The sequence below is a fragment of the Pseudorca crassidens genome, chromosome 12 (genome assembly GCF_039906515.1).
Source record: "Pseudorca crassidens isolate mPseCra1 chromosome 12, mPseCra1.hap1, whole genome shotgun sequence".
Taxonomy (NCBI): domain Eukaryota; kingdom Metazoa; phylum Chordata; class Mammalia; order Artiodactyla; family Delphinidae; genus Pseudorca; species Pseudorca crassidens.
Genome location: NC_090307.1, coordinates 16,624,016 through 16,644,241, shown reverse-complemented (window position 1 = coordinate 16,644,241; position 20,226 = coordinate 16,624,016). Strand labels below are relative to the sequence as shown.

General features: G+C 41.6%; 1 protein-coding gene across 13 annotated transcripts in view; it reads left to right on the top strand.

Moving 5' to 3' along the window:
- Nucleotides 1–20,226, top strand: part of NEDD4L (NEDD4 like E3 ubiquitin protein ligase) — a 342,926-nt gene that overhangs the window by 289,584 nt on the left and 33,116 nt on the right. For 8 of the 13 annotated variants that reach the window (XM_067698964.1, XM_067698966.1, XM_067698961.1 and 5 more), the window contains 6 exons: nt 809–886; nt 2,311–2,365; nt 2,469–2,522; nt 8,016–8,074; nt 17,383–17,448; nt 19,211–19,440. In XM_067698964.1, coding sequence (XP_067555065.1) covers nt 809–886; nt 2,311–2,365; nt 2,469–2,522; nt 8,016–8,074; nt 17,383–17,448; nt 19,211–19,440 — 542 coding nt within the window. The remainder of the gene's footprint in view (nt 1–808; nt 887–2,310; nt 2,366–2,468; nt 2,523–8,015; nt 8,075–17,382; nt 17,449–19,210; nt 19,441–20,226) is intronic. The other 5 variants (XM_067698965.1, XM_067698967.1, XM_067698956.1 and 2 more) reach the window with 1 other exon arrangement.

Here is a 20,226-nt window from a genome sequence, read left to right as displayed (position 1 = left end):
TTGCGGCCTCTCCCGTTGCGGAGCACAGGCTCCGGACGCGCAGGCTTAGCGGCCATTGGCTCACGGGCCCAGCCGCTCCGCGGCATGTGGGATCTTCCCGGACCGGGGCACGAACCCGTGTCCCCTGCATTGGCAGGCGGACTCTCAACCACTGTGCCACCAGGGAAGCCCTAAACTTTTAAGATCTAATTTGTGGAACTTGATCAAGAATCCCAGTAAAGTTCTCTCATCGGGATGCCACTCTGTGATGTTGCCGACTAACTGGGGCAGGACGTGCCTGGACAGTCAAACCAGATTCAGATTTTCGGCTTTGGCTCAAGAGAGGGTGGAAGGGAGCAACAGCAGATGCAAGTGCTGATGGAATGGGTGTTTCTAACAGGCTAGCTGCCCTCAGCCCGAGCTCAGGGTCCACAGAGAGCTGTCCGACGATGTCCTCACTCCCTCTCTGTGGAGTAGATCCTCCTTATCTTCACTGGCATCCTCTACTCTGGTCTCCATGGTAACATCACTGCTGGAACGTTCTTCCTCTTCACCTGCTCAGGGTCTTGGGGAAATGGTTAACCTTTTACTTAAACATTCTTACTCTCCTCCTTTCATCAAGTTCAAGGAGGAAGAGTAGAATCTTTTTGGAGAGATGGTCAGCCAGGCCTCCTGTATGGAGGTGGGGTCCTCCACTCCCCACTGCAGCAGCCCCCCCCCAAACACACAGGCAGCCTGCTTGCTGTGGAACACACACCTCCAGAAGGGGAGGACCAGTACCGCTCACAGAGATCACTCCTAACATCTGCCTCTTACATTTTTCTTGCAGGAAGACCCACGCCTGAAATTTCCAGTGCATATGCGGTCAAAGGCATCTTTAAACCCCAATGACCTTGGCCCTCTTCCTGTGAGTACACTGGAGACACACGGACCAGTCTGAAAATGTTTACTCATTCATGGGCCCAGTGTTGATAGGGAAGCCCTGTGACCTTCTCTTTCTCCAGGCGTTTTGAGTCCCCTTGGTCTGTCATTTCTTAATAGAATCGGGTGTATGACTGAACTGATAGCTACAGTTCACACCACACCTAGCTCTTCTGAAAGGGGTTTCTGAATGGCTGACTGCTAGTGAAAGGCAGACCTTGCAACTAGGATGATGGACGAGACATTCTCTACAGGTGACAGTTTAAGCAGCACACATTTATTTTGTAACTTAGCAACCAGCTAATTTCCATCCATATTGCTTGCTGATTTAGTCATAGGAACAAAAATTTTTTTAAAAAGTGGAAGAAAAGGGCGTACGTAATCACAGAAGGTTTCTATAAGTCATTTATCCAGCAGATGTTTTAAATTTTTCTCCCTTGTCAGCGACTGTTTATAAATCTAATTTTTTATTAGTTTGTTCTCTTTTGGGGCCTGAGTGAGAGTCAAGCTATTTACTCCAAGTTAGATTTTGAATGGAACCTTCACACATGCTTTCGTGTGGACCCACCCCCAGTTTTTTAAAAACCCTTTCAGGCTAGAAAGGTGGGATGGAAATGGAAGGGTGCTGGGAATTTTTTGGGTGTTTGTTTTCCAAGAACCTTTCTGTTGCCTGGTGTATGGTATATTACAGCAAAATTTGAAGCTAGAAAGATTAGGGTGCAGTCTTTATTCATCAGGTTATACAAATACCCCACACCCTCCAAATATTTGGTTCCGGGGTTTAGATGGAAGGAGACTGGGGAGAGACTGGAGAGAGAGTTTAGTAAGTGAAAGACTGCAGGTTGTCTAGATCTGTTGGATTCTTGACTTTCAGGTAACAAGTAAGCACAGTTCAGATCATGAAAGCCTACCAGCCTGATCTTGGAAAAAGTATCCAAGTCTGGTTCCTGAGTAGTGAGAGTTCACAGCAGAGGATTTCCGTATTCGATTGTTCAACCACCTGATGACATGAGTAAAGCGTCAGTCTCTCACATTTTATATCACCCTTCATCCTCCCTTTAGTACTCAATAAAGACTCATTTAATTAAATGAGCTATTCAGCCCCAGGCTCAACTGTTTCACAGTGTGCTGGGGTTTCCCTTTGAAGCTTTTGAAATAATAACCCCTGTTTTTCTTGTTCATCATACAGTGAGTGCATCTGAGACTGTAGAACATGTGCTAAAGTGTGTTGCTGGGTGTTGTCATTTGAGTGAGTTCATTTGAAATGTTTCTATTTAGTTTATTCTTTACGTAAAAATGTACCCCAGGGGAGAAGAGTAAGGAGGTGTCCTAGAGTCTTTACCTTTTGCCTTTGATTTTGGAACTGCTGGCTAATGTTTGTCTTCTCTTCCTCTCTTCCCCTGATACCAGCCTGGTTGGGAAGAAAGAATTCACTTGGATGGCCGAACGTTTTACATTGATCATAGTAAGTAGGTGCCGTTATGGACGCATAGGTGTTGCAGGTGAAGGGAGGATGAGGGTAATTCAGATATGACAGTGAAAGCTGTGTCATTTTACTGTTTGTCTAGGCAGCCAGGTGTTATGTGGCGAGGATGATACCAGAGACTCAGTGCCCTCGTACGGTACTGTGCATTCACCCCAGTTTGCTTTAAAGTAGCCCATTCCAGTTTGACCTTGTGACCTATTAACGGTTTTTTTTAATTAAAAAAATTTTTTTTGATTGATGACCCCTTGACTTTTGTGCTTTTAATAAATACACTCTGGTAATAGAAAATAAGATTAGAAGCGATGATTATGTCAGAAATCTGTGTCTGAGCAGCGCTTGAAGCAGCCGCTACGTTTTTTAAAAGCTGCCTCCAGAGGTCTCAGGGCAAGATGCCCATTCTGACTTATTTTCTATTCACAGCATGTTTCCCTGCACCCAACACACTAATACATGTGCAGTTCTTTTCTTGAAATTACATTTGCTGCAGACATTTGCTCCAGCTCCTATGAATAAATGTGTGGTTTCTCATGCCAACTAAAAGTTAAACTAATAAAGGTTTGCTTTTAGCCAGTGTTGTTGTTTTTTTTTTCCCCCTTGTTGAAGTGACATTTTCTCCATGGGATCATATTAGTGTATCCCTTAAAACTTCTGAAAATGTATATTGAAAAGAAGTCTTCAAGTAGATTTAAAGTTCACATACGCGTGTGATCTGGTGGAACATATTTATCTTTGTTTTCATTTGGTTCATAAACATGAGCATTAAGTCTACACCGGATTTCCCAGCCTCACGTTTTCTTAACTGATTGCATTGGTTAGTTAAGCATGTTGCTGAGCTGACTGGGAAGCGTGGCCTCGAGGGGTCCTCATGTGGGTGGGGCCTGTCACTGTCTCTCATTTCAGGGCCTCTTCCTGGGTTCCTAAGCGACCAGTGCATGGTAGAGACACCTTCGCTTTCAGGCACGGGAGATTGAGGGGTTTTTAGAAATCGAAGTAAGCAAGAAGCCCAACAATTCAGAATTAAACCAAAAGTAGGAGTCCTGGGTGTATTTAGGGGTGTGGGTTACCCTTGCTTAAAATTAGATAGTTCAAAGTACATAGGCCTGGTTTTTGTCTTCGACCAGTGAAAATGCTGATTCTTGCCTACGTTCCAGAATTTTACAGTGAGCATGGAACTGCTGCCATAAATGCTTTACCATATGCGGGTACCCCCACTTCCTTCCTTCCTGTGCTAGTTATAATTCTCTTTCTCAGCAGAATTTGCCGAAATAGAAGAGGAGTCACACTGCCTTTTTCCCACTAAAAACAAAAGTTTCCTTTTCAGTTTTTTCATGCATTACAATTTCAGTTTTCAAAGAGAGGTACGAGTGATAATGAGCATTTTATTAAAGGAAGGTCTTAACCGGTAACACAGCCTTGGTCCGCCACACAGACAGTACTTCACAAAACATTGTGGCCATGTTCCGGCTGGTGGTCTGATGTCAGGTCAACCTGAAAAAGAACTTTATGAAATGTTCTTGATGTACCGTAAGGACCCAGAAACAAGAAAAACACGATTGCAAAGGGCCATCCTAGTATACATTAGAAATTAGAAAAATCATGGACTGTTCTTCTGTAGGCGTGCATAGACCTAGTGTAATATGCGGTAAACGCCTGTTAAATGGTGACTCGGAGTCCATTCACGGAGGGCCAGTGGTGCCGGTGTTGTGTTAGGAAGTCGATGCCCTTGGTTGGAAAGTGGAGAGAACCTGCCTTGAGAGGCAACAGCAGCCGTGCCTCCAGCCTCAGGCCTGCCCAGCTCCTGTTTTCCAGGCGATGGGAAAGGGTGGTTCCTTGCTAAATGCCTGGGTGTTTCCCTTATTCCTAATCAGTCCCTCCAAGCTCCTCTCAGACATCCCCCATTCCTCTTTTCCAGACCACACAGCACTTGGGCGGCTCCCCCCCTTCACTCCTGGGAATCAAACGATAGGCTATAGACCACATACAGAGCCTTGTTGATCTGAGCTATGCCAGTGTGAGATCTGTGATCCTTCACGTGGAGATTAAAATCTGCCTTTGCTCAACTCTACTGAAAAGTTCTCTTAACCAAATACAGTGTAAATTAAATGACCAAAGACTGTGTAAGAAAAAGGTCTGTTTAGGAGAGCCTCATTAGCTGACAATGTAACATTTCTGCCAGGTCTCCCTAATTCATCAAGGTTTATTCAGTGGAAAGCAATAGAGCAGTGTACATATCAGTGAAACAGAGTTCAATTCATATGCCTTTTTTAAAAAAACATTCCAGTCTGTGAAAAATGAAGCATATCTGTCTTTTTTAAGACGCTGTATCAGGTACTCAAACCCACTCCAAAATGGGTTTCATTACCTGGAATTTCCTTACCTTCCGAACGAGTCTCTGCTTCTAAACATTTTTCCCAAATCTTATTTCTAGCAAAATTCAGCATCTCATTTTGCTCTCCTGCTGCCTGCAGGACAGAAGCCAGGCCATCCCTACTACACCATTTGACCGTGAAAGCAGCCATCTTGTAAGGTGCTCAGTCATCCGTCTTCCACTTCGCTGGGGCATGTGACTGCACACTGAATATAAAAGGCAGCAGTGCGCTTGTCTCCTAATTCATTAGGTTTTTTTAATTTTCTGCTTCATAAATTCTTGAGAAGTGAGACATTTTCAAGGTTAAAAATGTTAAAGATTTAATTTCAGAAGAGCATGAATGCTCAATACTAATCTGCCCTTTAGACTTCTAGATTCATTTGATTGACATTTATCAAAAAGCTCCTGTGTCTCAAGCCTGGTGTCAAAGGCTATGGGAAGGTCTTGAACTGAATCCCTACCTCCCTTAGGAATAGCGTAGTTCTTCTTAAAGACCCGATATGCCCAGCCACTGAGTACTTGGCCACAGGCAGTTTATATACAAAGCTAGAAAATAAAATTCCAGGGATGCTGTAAGATCCTGTTTTAATCTTTCCTGCCAGCAGTCTTACCAAACCTGTTAATAGTAGCTAAATGGACTGAGTTTTTTATTCTTCTACTTCATTCTCACCCCTTTATTTCAAATATTATGTCTCAAAGACAAAAAGCAAGTTTAGATTCAAAAGTTTTAGGACAAAATGGGTAACTGGCCACCAACAGTCATATGTCGATAATTCTTAAGTGCAAAATTGATCATTATTGTAATCATGTGCTTCTGAAAGCCTAGACTGTTTTAAAAAGAATCTGTTTTCGCCATCAGCTTCATTTGGTCATTTAAAAAGTCAGGCTCCTGCTACATGCTGGGAAATGTGTTAAGTGGTGGAGAGGGGGCTGTGGAGATGAACAGCACACAGTTCTGATCCTCAAGGGGCTTAGGTTCTAGTAGGGAGTGCCAGGAGGTATTTAAGTGTTGTCTTAGGGGAGTGAACCAATTGTTACGTAGAAATACTTGCTGAGTGTCTGGGCTCCAGCAGTGGAAGAAGACTGCAAAAGAGCCTTGTAGAACTTTTCAGGTGGATCCCAAATAATGAGTGAGGTTTAGCCAGGCACGCCCAGCAAAGAGCAATTCTAGGAGGGAGAGAGCGTGCGCAGGTGTGTGAAGCCGTGCAGGTGACACCGTGTTCAGAGGAGCACAGTGGGATTGCAGACGGCCGGTGTGCAGATGAGGCTGGCGTGGCACCGCGTTAAGTCAAAGGGAGTCTGCTGGTACGGGGACTCGGGTCCCTTCCGCAGCCAGGCGGGAGCGCCTAAGGGATGGTGCAGAAGGGAGTCTGACGCGGTCAGGTTTGTGCTCTAGAGCAGCCGTCCCCAGCCTTTTTGGCACCAGGGTCCTGCCTTGTGGAAGACAGTTTTCCCGCGGATGGGGGTGGGGGAGGAGGCGGGGTTCGGGGGTGCTGCGAGCGCTGGGGAGCCGCAGGTGAGGCTTCGCTCGCGGGCCCTCGGCCCGGGGGTGAGATCCCCTGGGCAGAGCTTTAAAGGAAGTTTTGAACGGGGGTGAGTGAGACGAGGCCAGGGAGACCTAGAGAGTAGTCGGGGGAGAAGATGAGCGCTCGGGAAAGAAGCCTTTTCAGAGAGGTGGGGACAGGTGGTGACCACCGGAGTGAAAGGTAAGCGAGGATGGAGGGTATGGCAGGTGCCGGACCTGAACAGTGGACGGACGGACTGTGGTGTTGTTAATAAGGAATCCAGGGCTGTATGAGCCATTCTGGTAGTGGAAGATTATGGGTCAACTTCTGGCAGAGGAGGGTTTGAGGTGTTTCCCAGGGGAAATCCAGGTGCAGGTGTCAAGGATGGAGCTTGAGGTTCTGGTTTGGACAGATGTGGGGGTCATCATATGGAGGTAGCAGGTAATTTATTTTCTGGTTTGATGATGGTACCCAGTCTATATATAGTCTAAGGCAGTTTTTACTCAGCTATATTCTTTTTCTTTTATTTCCTTTTCTCCTGTTTTGCATCACAGCAACAGCTCTTAATTTCCAAAAACTTCTGTCTTCAAAGTAAGGGACCCAAAAATACCTTTTGCTTCGTCCTTCAGCGTTCTCTGAAACAGTCGAAACAGTTCTTGTAACTTTTCTACCAGCGTGAATCTAGAATCGTCATGTGCTTTGGTAGCTTAATTTTAAAACTTTACCACTGCTTTTGTTAAAATAATTATCATACCAGACTTCGAAAAATTCCTGGGATAGTCATTAAAACCAAATGTATTAGTTATTCTTATCAGTCCACTTACGAAGTATACCAGAAAAAAACAGACTGTTCTTCTCAAACAGATCATTTCCTTTTTTACAGACCAACTTACATTTCCTCACGCTCCAGAGAGAAACCTATTCTTCCCCGTCTACCCTCCCCATATCTTTCGTGTGAGTTCATTCCTGCGCCCCCCCATATATGCACACAGTAGCATAAAGTCTTTTTAAGTAAGGCACAGTCACAAATCCCAAGTGATCCAGGTGGCTAATGTGTGTTTCCACCTACACCATTGAAGCAGTGGTATAGGTGACATTTACTAATCTTATTGACGTTGACTCATTTGGAAGAAAGAACCACCTCTCACCAGCTTGACCAAAAGGGAACCTTTTCTCTGGAATCCTCCTCTGCTGTATCTAATTCTCATTTTTTGGACTGCCTTAGCTGTTTTGATTTTCGTGTGCCTATGAGTGACACATGTCATGGATTATTCATTTGTTCAACTTAAGCTTTTTAATTGAAAGCCGTTTGCAACACCATAAGCAAAAGAAGGAGTATTTGAAATGAGAAAAAAAATCGTGTGTGTGTTAACTTTTGGGGAACTAAAATCTTTTATGCTTTTCTTTAATTAAATGAAAATCAACCTCAAGTTATAAATCCTTGAAGGTACAGGGGTTTATAATTGAAATTTCAGCAGATTGCTTGCCCAAAACAGTGTGAATAGATGGTTTTACTTTAGTTGTGCATTTTTGATTGTTTTTAACTAAACAGTATGGGGGGCTGCGGTGCAGATTGCCTTACAGAGTATAGTTCTCTTCTAACCCTGAAATACTAAGTTATTTATCCTTGGGAGTCAGGATGGGGAACTGGGGGAACTTTTGGAAAATCCAGAAATAATTCTTTCTAAAACATTTTGGACATGAAATAGATTGAACTAATAAGCCGGCTTTTGTGTTTGTTTTTAAATATTTCCAGATAGCAAAATTACTCAGTGGGAAGACCCAAGACTGCAGAATCCAGCTATTACTGGTCCGGTTAGTATTCTCAAGTTCTGACTCTTCAGTATAATATTTTGGTTTCATCTAAACACACATTTCTTGTATATTCCTGCTTACCTTGATGCCAAGGGCCTGACTGGTGTCCTTGAGAAATTTAGCATTACTCCCGTCTCCTCCTTCCCGGAATTTCTGGGTGAGGTACAGATACATTTGCCTTTTCACAGGGCTTTCAATATAAAGGAAAAGAAAATGGTTTGCTAGTGGTAACAAAACTAAACATTCTCTTTTGTCTTTTATAAAAGGGTAGATTAAAAGTATAACAAACAAAATGTCCTCTCTTCTTTTTTTTTTTTTTTTGCGGTACGCGGGCCTCTCACTGTTGTGTCCTCTCCCGCTGCGGAGCACAGGCTCCGGACACGCAGGCTCAGCGGCCATGGCTCACGGGCCCAGCCGCTCTGCGGCATCTGGGATCCTCCCGGACCGGGGCACGAACCCGCGTCCCCTGCATCGGCAGGCGGACTCCCAACCACTGCGCCAGCAGGGAAGCCCCCCTCTCTTCCTTTTTATATGAAGCAAAACTTTGTCCTGTATTTGTAGAGTTTTAACGTCTCTTGAGGCCAAGGGTAGTATATGTATGCTAACAAATTTAAATTGGATCCGGAATCTCTTCCGGCTCTAAAACTCTGCAAAGGTTTGGGTGAGGGGGTAGCTGCACTCCAGAACTGGCAGTTAAGAATCTTATCTCTGCTGACCCACTAACTTTCTCATAGTCCTCTTATGTGTGTTCATAAGGAAGAGTGACACCCTGGCACTGGTCAGCAGGCACCTGGTATCAAACACCTGAAAGGAGTCTGTGGAATACTCCAGGGTCTTTTGTCAGTGGTTACATGAGTTCAAGGAGAGACTCTGGAATTGCAGGAACTGTACTGGGATGAGCAGAAGATTGCAAATTGGGGAATCTTTTAATAACTGGAGGAGCTAAAGGAAGGGAAGTTTGTTATATCAAGTGCTGAGCTAAGACAGCAATAGGTATATTTAAAATACTAATTTTGTGGCTTTAATCTGATTTGGTTCAAATTACATTTTGAATTATAGGTCCATTTGAAAACTTGAAAGATAATACAGTGCAAACACACCTTGATACCTGACATCCCTTTAGTTACTTGTTGGATTTGGATTTGTCCAGCTGCTTTGCTTAGCGGTTGATGCAAAGTGCCCAATGCCACGTGGGTCAAAACAGGCGTCAGCTCCTCTGCATGTAGTTAACAAACACCTGCTTCACTACCACAGCTCCTTTTGTTACATTCACAGTCACAATAAGTTAAGAGTAGTATTTTCTCTTCTCCATCATGAGAAACAAGGTAAATTAAAGAAACGATGCTGTTTTCAAGCAACAGAAGACTTTTGACAATGATGAAGCCTTTTCAAATATTTCTGTTGCTTATTGATCATGTCTTCATGCAACACTGTTAGTTTTTATAATTACTGTTGAAAATTATTTAGCATCATAAATCTAGGTAGATTTGCCCTGAAGAAAGCTCTTTCTTTGTTTTCTACTAACAAAAGAGCCTTGTTTACTCTTTTTTTTTTAATTATTGGTAGTATTTCTTTCAATAAGAGCATGTGTATTTAGGTAATTATTACCTTAGTGTAGATACTTGGTCTTCGTTTTAATTCAGTTCTAAATTTTTGGTAATTTCCATAATGATTTCTTTCTGTCCTTAACTTACAAATTATTTAGAATATGCTTTTTAGTTTCTGAGAGTATGAGAGGGTTTTTACCTGTTTCTTACTGAATTCTGATTTTATTGCATTGTGGCCATATAACATTGTCTATGGAATATTATCAGACATTTGAAACGTCTTTGGAGGCTTGGCCATTTTTTGTTAATGTTCTTTTTGTGTTTGAAAAGAATGTGTATTCTGTCTTTGCTGGGTGCAGAGTTCTTTATATATGTCTGTACATCAGGCCTATGGTGTTCAAATTTTCCATTTCCATGACAACATTTTTCCTGGCTTTTCTTTATCTAACCAAGTCAGCTGGGTCAGCATCTCACGTGGTGACTGTGGCTTTGTCAGTCATTATGTTCACTTTCTCTTCACTAGTACTTGCCTAGTATATCTTTTCTGTCCTTTAACAATCTCTGTTTTATCTTTTTTCTTGCTTTCTGTTGGACTGATAGAGTACTCTTTATTTTCTTTCATTTGCTATACTTGCTTGGACGTTGTATTTTCTATTTCTGTTCTTTTGGTGCTCACATTAAAATTTTTAACCAATATACTTGACCTTTGTCAAAATTAATCACTCTCTTTTCCTGGATAATATACGACTTTGGGGAACTTCAGTGCTGTTCTTCCCACTCCTACTTTCCATTGTTCAGTGGAATTTTAAAACTACCTTGTCTTTAAACTTGCCAAATAATCATTAATATTTTCTCTTTTTTTCAACAGTCAACACTTGTTTAATTTACTTACATGTAAACGAATTCCTTTGCCCACCATTGTTCTTGTTTTTCTAACATCTTTATTGGAGTATAATTGCTTTGCAATGGTGTGTTAGTTTCTGCTGTATAACAGAGTGAATCAGCTGTACATATACATATATCCCCATATCTCCTCTCTGTTCTGTCTCCCTCCCACCCTCCCTATCCCACCCCTCTAGGTGGTCACAAAGCACTGAGCTGATCTCCCTGTGCTATGTGGCTGCTTCCCACTAGCTATCTGTTTTACATTTGGTAGTGTATATATGTCCATGCCACTCTCTCACTTTTTCCCAGCTTACCTTTCCCCCTCCCCGTGTCCTCAAGTGCATTCTCTACGTCTGCGTCTTTATTCCTGTCCTGCCCCTAGGTTCTTCATGACATTTTTTTCCTTAACTTCCATATATATGTGTTAGCATACGGTATTTGTTTTTCTCTTTCTGACTTACTTCACTCCATATGACAGTCTCTAGGTCCATCACCTCACCACAAATAACGCAATTTCGTTTCTTTTCATGGGTGAGTAATATTCCGTTATATATATGTGCCACATCTTCTTTATCCATTCATCTGTCGATGGACACTTCGGTTGCTTCCACGTCCCCACCATTGGTTCTTGCATCTACTTTTCTCCAGGTTAAGTTTTCTTCTTAATAAAGTTTAATCTCTAGTTCATGGTTCTCAAAGTGTGGCCTATAGATCAACAGCATCATTCAGAAACTTACTAGAAATGTAAATTTGGGGCTCCCAACCCAGACCTACTGAAAATCAGCAACTTTGGTTGTGGGCCCTGCAGTCTGTGTTTTAACATACGCTCCCAGGGATTCTGACGCTGACTCAAGTTTGAGAACCTCTTCTCTGGAGGCAGTTTCAGTGAGGGTCTGAGAGGGGGGCGCTTACCTACCTCTCTGTTAAATGATGGTTTAGCTGATTATAGAATCCTTAGTCAACAATTTCTTTCCTTCAGTACTTTGGAGACTTTTTTTTTTGTCTCTTCCGGCCTCCATAACTGATGATGAGAAGTTCGTTGTCACTCTAATTGTCATTTTTTTTTTGGTGAGTAAATCTCTCTTCTCTGGTGATTTTGAATTTTTCTCCGTGTCTTTGATTTTCTACAGTTTTACTCTCATGAATCTAAGTGTGGATTTCTTTTTATTTATTCCGCTCTGGATTCACCGTGACTCTTCCATATGGGGATGGTGTCTCTCCTTTATTCAGGAAAATTCCCTGCAGTTGTTTCTTCACATACTGTACCTTTCCCATTTTTATTATCTGCATCAGTAATTCCTGTTGGGTATTTGATTCAGTTTTACATTCTGTCTCCCTTATCTTTTAGCTTTCCCATCTTCTTTCTCATTGCTGTATTGTGGGCTCCGCTCTTCCAGTTAATTATCTTTTAAGCTTTTTATAATCTACTCTATCAGTTCATTGTGTCTATTATTTCAGTGACTGGATTTAATTGCTCAAAGTTCTCTTTGGTCTTTTTCAATTTGCTTGGTCTTTTTAGTTATTGTTATTTGGTCCTGTTCTTCCCTTTTATTTATTTTTCTATTCGTACTTACAGCTTTTTAATCATTCTTAAAATATTTGTTCCAGCGCCTCTTCTAGATTATTTTATTATCTCTGCTTCTAGGGGCATTAAATCTCCCACTTGTTATGTCTGTAGACTCTCCTCAGTGGTAGTTGATTGCCTAGTTCAGTTTATAATTTTGTGTTTTTAAGTGTGTGTGTGCTCATCTTCATTTTTTTCTTTATGGAGCTTTTATACATCCTGACTTGTATTTACTGTTAACTTCTTAGCTTGGGTTTATGCCCCCTTAGTTACTATAACTATGGACCTCCTACCTACGTTGGTATAGGCTTGGGAGTCTGAATTTATTAGAGGTCTGGTTTTTTGTTTGTTTTTCTTCCGGTTACCATCCTGGATAGAAGGGAAGCTTCCTTGCAACTCTCCCAGGCCTGTGGGTAGAATTTTCTTGAACCCTCTTCAGATGTAGGTCTTAAGCAGGGAACTCTGTCTGACTCCCCTGGTCATACAGACTGTAGGCCGTGCTCTGTGTCCCCATGTGAGGATTAAAAACCCAAACCCAAGCCCCAAGTCTAGGTCCAAAGCCCACTTCTTTAATTTTGTCTTTCTGCATATCTGGTACCTAGAGTTTTTTTCCCAAGTTTTAAAAGTACCTACATATTAGGGGAGAGGGGACCCTTCTGTGGCATTACTGTGAGTCAGTATGCTCTCTGTATGACAGGCATCACCATGAAAAGCATTAGAAACATGAAGTGCTATTTGTAGTTGCTACTCAAGAACACTATCTCACGCTTGTGTAACACTTCATACTTATTCAAGAACTTTATAATCAACTGCTTTGAAACTCACAGCCATCCTCTCAGCATGGTAGGGAAGAAGTTGGGATTCCCAATTTGTCAGCAGCTCAGAAAGCTAATTGCCAAAAGTTTGGCACATGTCAGAATCCAGGCCAGAGCCCCAGATGTGCCGGATTTACCGACGTCTCCGTGTCAGGCCTGAGCCCTCCTCTGCAAGGAGCTCTGGTGTCCGTAATGGACAATAATGGCATGAAAACCTTTAGACCCCACTTACACAATGTCAGGTTTTCACTTTGTTCAAAAAAGAATGCATATTTCATAGAGAGCAACTTTAATCAACAGATATGTTAATTCTTTAAATAGCTTATTTTACACATTATATTGCATGTAAGAAAATAAGATGCCAGATTTTCAAGAGAGAATGAATAATTTGGCCTGTCCAATGCAGAAATGTAATTCTCTTCAGAGGCTGCAACGTATGGATGTCTTTATCCTGGTATGTTGTTGGAATCTTTTCAGGAGAAGAATATAAAAACCTACTCTTCTTAGGCCATCATAAGAACGACCCCTAGAGAGAAAAGATGAGTATTGGAGGAGGAGGGGTATTTCTCAACTTTCATGCATCATTCCCCAGAAGAAGAAAGACCAGAAATATCTCAGTACTGATTTCCACCAACATCTAGTCAGCACCCACCAGGTTACACGCCAGACAAAGGCAGAGATACCATGGGCGGGGGGCAACACTTTGAAATAGATTCCTTGGGAAACTTGTCATTTAAGACAGTTGAACTTGCATTCACAGTGATGAATGTTTAACCCTTTTTTCAATGTTTTCAGGCAGGGAAACAAAAACAAAAAGTAATTGCTGGGAATCACAGATTTTTGGAAAGGGAAGAGCCTTAAAATTTGACTAGTCAAGTCTTTCTGCTTAACTGTAAAGGAATTCCGGAGTGGAGAAGTTATATCACAGAGCTAGCTGGCAGTTGAGTCTGCCCTGGAAGTCATGTCTTCTGAAGCTGGCATGAGATAATAAAAGGAAATCTTTTTTTTTTTTTCAGCTTAATTTTCTTCTATTACAGTTAATCATAGCTAAGAACATCACATACTTTTCCTCTTTTGAGAACTCACTGTTCCTGTCATGGTTTGTTCCCTCCTGTCATTCTGGTTTCTGCTCAGGTTTCCCTTTCTCAGAGCTGCCTTCCCCAACCATCCCATGTAAAACAACCACTGAGGAACTCTATCATTTTTCCACCTAGCGTTTACCACTATGTATTCATTTATTTCTTATTACCTATTGCTCACAATAGCTTCTAAAAAAGCTACAGAGCAGAAAGCATGATAATGCCTTTATTGGCTTATGTCAGACCATTGTATCCTTTTCCTTAGGTTGGTGGTTGTCCAGATAGTGATAAAATGTCTACCTTTTCTGGAATCAGAATTCTTACAGTGTTTCATCAGACTAAACACTGCCCAAAATAAATACGATATGTAGTCAAATCTAATGTTCAGTGAAGAGGCACATGAAGACTCGCTTAAAAATTAAAAACTAAGAACAGACCGTAGGTAGTATTGTCTTTAGAATGTTCTTAAGATACTTAAATATGTTGTCTTTTGCTCTTGAATTACAAAGCAAAATACTGACATGATCATTGTTTTCTATGAGAGTAGTAACTTTTTTTTTTTAACATCTTTATTGGGGTATAATTGCTTTACAATGGTGTGTTAGTCTCTGCTTTATAACAAAGTGAATCAGTTATACATATACATATGTTCCCATATCTCTTCCCTTTTGCGTCTCCCTCCCAGTAACATGTTTTTGTTTTGCCTTACTTATTATTTGTATGACCATGTCTTAAAACAGTCTGAAGGGAGGAAGCTTTTGTTCTTCATGTCTCCTCTTTCCTGTCAGGAGTAAGCATGGTGAAGGTGTAAGGTTTCGAGGCTGGAGACACTTTGCAAAGGATCAGCATATTTTATTAATGTAGCACAAAATGATATCAGCAGAAGTATTCTTGCCCAAATTCACAGTATGCGCTAAAAAGCAACGAGTTGTTCTGACTGTGAGGCTGTCACAGTTACATCCAGGTGTGTGCGTAAGCAATCCTTTCTGCTTCATAAAAAAATTGTAAGCCTTTTCCATCGCCTGAAGTCACAGCTCCGACTCTCGGATACTGTAAGCTACTTGACGTCATAGCAAGTACCGAATATTTAAATGACTGTATAAAAACGTAATTACTTTGCCTGAAGAGATTCCAGAACTTATGAATAATGTTAGCTCAGTGACTGAGCTCACTCCTGTGGTATCGTCACTCTGCTCCATAGATACAGCATTCCAGATTTAAAGAAATCCTTGCCCACGACCTCTAAATAGTCAACTCCTAAAATGAGGACTTTTCCAACGTGCTGTTTACCCAGTTTTCTTCCTTGACAAGTGTATCAGTTCGCTTGCCTTTCTGCTTGTTGCTTTTCTCCCAGATATTTTTTTTTAACATTTTTATTGGAGTATAATTTCTTTACAATGTTGTGTTAGTTTCTGCTGTATAATAAAGTGAATCAGCTATATGTATACACATATCCCACATCCCCTCCCTTTTGCGTCTCCCTGCCACCCTCCCTATCCCACCCCTCTAGGCGGTCACAAAGCACTGAGCTGAGCTGATCTCCCTGTGCTATGTGGCTGCTTCCCACTAGCTATCTGTTTTACATTTGGTAGTGTATACATGTCCATGCCACTCTCTCAGTTTGTCCCAGTTTACCCTTCCCCCTCCCCGTGTCCTCAAGTCCATTCTCTATGTCTGCGTCCTTATTCCTATCCTGCCCCTAGGTTCTTCAGAACCAATTTTGATTTTTTTTTTTTAGATTCCATATATATGTGTTAGCATACGGTATTTTTTCTTTTTCTGACTTACTTCACTCTGTATGACAGACTCTAGGTCCATCCACCTCACTACAAATAACTCAATTTCGTTTCTTTTTATGGCTGAGTAATATTCCATTGTATATGTGTGCCACATCTTCTTTATCCATTCATCTGTCGATGGACACTTAGGTTGCTTCCGTGTCCTGGCTATTGTAAATAGTACTGCAGTGAACATTGGGGTGCATGTGTCTTTTTGAATTATGGTTTTCTCAGGGTATATGCCCAGTAGTGGGATTGCTGGGTCGTATGGTAGTTCTATATTTAGTTTTTTAAGGAACCTCCATACTGTTCTCCATAGTGGCTGTATCATTTGCATTCCCGCCAACAGTGCAAGAGGGTTCCCTTTTCTCCACACCCTCTCCAGCATTTATTGTTTGTAGATTTTTTGATGATGGCCATTCTGACTGGTGTGAGGTGATACCTCATTGCAGTTTTGATTTGCATTTCTCTAGTGATTAGTGATGTTGAGCATCCTTTCATGTGTTTGTTGGCAATCTGTATATCTTCTGTGGAGCAATGTCTAGTTAGGTCTTCTGCCTGTTTTTGGATTGGGTTGTTTTTTTGATATTGAGCTGCATGAGCTGCTTGTAAATTTTGGAGATTAATCCTTTGTCAGTTGCTTCATTTGCAAATATTTTCTCACATTCTGAGGGTTGTCTTTTCGTTTTATTTATGGTTTTCTTTGCTATGCAAAAGCTTTTAAGTTTCATTAGGTCCCATTTGTTTATTTTTGTTTTTATTTCCATTTCTCTAGGAGGTGGGTCAAAAAGGATCTTGCTGTGATTTATGTCGTACAGTATTCTGCCTATGTTTTCGTCTAAGAGTTTTATAGTGTCTGGCCTTACATTTAGGTCTTTAATCCATTTTGAGTTTATTTTTGTGTATGGTGTTAGGGAGTGTTCCAATTTCATTCTTTTACATGTAGCTGTCCAGTTTTCCCAGCACCACTTGTTGAAGAGGCTGCCTTTTCGCTATTATATATTCTTGCCTCCTTTATCAAAGGTGACCATATGTGTGTGGGTTTATCTCTGGGCTTTCTATCCTGTTCCATTGATCTGTATTTCTGTTTTTGTGCCAGTACCTTACTGTCTTGATTACTGTAGCTTTGTAATATAGTCTCAAGTGTAGGAGCCTGATTCCTCCAGCTCCGTTTCTCCTTCTCAAGGTTGCTTTGGCTATTCGTCTCCCAAAGATTTTTAAAGCACAATCAGTCTTTTCTGGATGACAGTGTAGGTCATTTGGAGTTGTGTGTTAAAGTATGATAGCCAATAACTTACCTAAACTACAACCTATAAAAAGATTACAATGTACCCTGATGCATATTCAGACAGAAGTCACATGGAAAGTCTATTCAGTTTATGTATAATACCTCTAAATGATTTCTTGAATATCTGTATTGTTGTTTTCAGGGGTGAAAGCCCTATTCAGTGCTGATTAACCTTAATCATTTCTAGAACGTTCGCATGTGCTACATAGACATTATGTAAATTTCAGTGGTTATGTGGAGAGTGACGATTTTCAGGTTCATGATTCATGAAATTTTCTGAACGTTGGCTTAGTACGCATAAAATTTCAAACATGTTGTTCATATTATCTATATTTATACATTTGTCTTCCAGGCTGTTCCTTACTCCAGAGAATTTAAGCAGAAATATGACTACTTTAGGAAGAAATTAAAGAAACCTGTGAGTACATATCTTCCAAAAATGCTGTTTTAGTCATTTGTAAGTTACCCAAATTACTTCACTGAGAACACCTCGTTTCTTACTGTTACGTGTATACTAAAAATATGACCTTCCTTTTCTCACTGCACTTTGATCCACCTGGATCTTCAATCTGAATTTTCTTTTTAACAGACATGGTAAGTGAAGATTAACTGAGTATTACATATCAAATTACCTGAAGGTAATTTCTTATGTAATACATTAAAAAATAGAAATGATTTTTATGAGGTATAAAATAATTCAGGAACTAGTGAAAAATTGTGGAGAAGCCTGTGCAATCAATTATGGCTATCCTATTTAATAAAATCTAGATCCTAATTCGAAAAATGTTCAAGTCCCTTTACATTCAGAAATACAGTTTTAATGATGATATGTACAACAAAAATATAATTTATAATATTTGACATATTAAGACCAAGTGTAATTTTCAGATTAAAATTCTTACTAGGAAACCCGTTAAGATTCTGACAAAACTGAGAAACCCTGTAAGGCTTTTTACAGGCAGTGTTTTAAAATACAATATTATATTTTCTACTAACATCTCTCCCCAGATGCTTTAATACTGTGTCTTCTGTTTTACTTTCTGATTTCACCTCTCTGGTGTAAATTTTACCAGTTTTCTCCTAAGTTTGTGCCTTCACTATTTTGGGGGTGTTTTTGTTCCCGTCACCATTTCTTGGCTTCCTCACTGGGGAAAGCTGCAGCTCAGATCACCCCCATTTGCCTGTGTTCCTTCCCCATCTCCCCCACCCCGCTCCACTCCCTCAGCTGATGCCTCATTTTCCTGGCCTCTGCTATGGACGAGGCACTGGGGATGCAGAGACGCTTGAAACACAGCCTCTGCCTTGGGGAGCTCCCTCTTACGGGTTCTGTTCTCTCTTCTAACATCCTGACTCAAGGAGCTCCTGGGTAACTCCTTCTGAAATGACTCACATTTGAACCTGTGGAATTCCAGTGTTTCTTTGTGCGCCGCCTGCATTTCCTCCAGTGATGTGATGACTGTAGACATCACGCTGTCTCACTTTGTGGCACTTGCACCGTGGTACCTTCTGCCTGGAAACTGACTCTGTAGATCCATCATCCTGGCAAAGCTGACGCTGGACCTGTTTTGCCAGGAAGCAGTTATTCACAACTTCAGTCAAGTGCTTTTTCATTTTCACGTTTAGTAACTGTTGCCTTTGGGATGCTTTCCCACAACTTGGCCGTGATAATCAGGGTCCCACTCCCCATGGCAACAGAACTAGCTTGTAGGCATCATGGTCACAGCTACCAGCTGGAGTCCCTTACCAGGGCTGAGGGTCATCCCAGCCTGGCCAGGTGGGGATTGTCTATGGGTTTTAATCCCCTGGACTTTGACTAAAACAGTATACAGAGTTGACCATATTTCAGTTGCCAGTGGGCAGATAAGTGCCCCACAGTTGCTTATAAAAGGGAGAGAGGATGACTGTCTTCACTCAGCATAGTTTCTTCTGCAGCGCGTGTTGCTGGCTCAGTCTGACACCTGCTGGTGGATGCTGTGTGTCTCCTCCTGACACAGGCTTTCTGTCTGTGTGAAGAACAATCTAGAAAGGAGAGAGTTTCGGTTGGAACCATTCATCATTGCTTGTTTATTTGAAGGCTGCCATCATTTCTGCTCTTTGTTTTTGTTTTTTTTTTCTGTTAGGAAGTAAGGTGTATATTTACTGTCTGATGGTGTGTGGGGTTTTTTTTCTCTTGTTTTTAGGCTGATATTCCAAATAGGTTTGAAATGAAACTTCACAGAAATAACATATTTGAAGAGTCCTATCGGAGAATCATGTCTGTGAAAAGACCAGATGTCCTGAAAGCTAGGCTGTGGATTGAATTTGAATCAGAAAAAGGTCTGGACTACGGGGGCGTGGCCAGAGAATGGTTCTTCTTACTGTCCAAAGAGATGTTCAACCCCTATTACGGTCTGTTCGAGTACTCTGCAACGTAAGTGTCTGGAGTGCATTCAGAAGGTGTCCGCACTGAAGCAGTTTTATTCTTCATGAATTTAAACTTAATGAAAGAATAAGCAGCTCGCTCAGAGGCGAATTAACACTGCTGATTTCAGCCCCTCCCCGCCAGCCCCTGTAAGTCTAGAACAGGTCTGACTCTTCATGGTGAACTAACGTACTCTGTGAACACCTAAAAATAATTCTTCTCTTGTCTGTTGTGTTCATGTAATTGAGATTGAAAATGTGTTGGGTACTTAACGGTAAGGAACAAGGCAATTTTCATCCATAACGTTATGTTAATTTAGGAGAATTTGTCACTGTCAGAATTCAGAAGGTTGTTGTCTTATGAACAAGAATAGTTTCTGAAGTCAAATTACTTAAAGGCAAACTGAGGACCCGTCCTTTAGCATCCAAAGGACCACGCCCACCCCACCGTGCATTAGGATTTCATCACTGCCAGGCGTGCAGACCGAGGCAGAGTCCATTGCTTTCTCGGGAATCAAACACTGCTACTCGCAAGGCCACCCTTTCCTCCTCCAGGCTGTGGCTTCTCCAGAGGCTTAGGCAGGACCCGAGCCCCCAGTAAAACAGTTGACCTTGAAAAGCAGCCTGTGCTCTGCAGGCACAAGGGTTCTCCCGTGTCTTCCCCCTGGTGCCGGTCTCCTGGGAGCTCTTTTGGAAGGCAGCCTCAGTGTTCTTCTCCGATGCTCTGGCCAAGAATTTCCCATTTTGTAAAATTGATAAAAGCCATTGAAGTGGAGGGGAGGATCCAGAGGCGAGA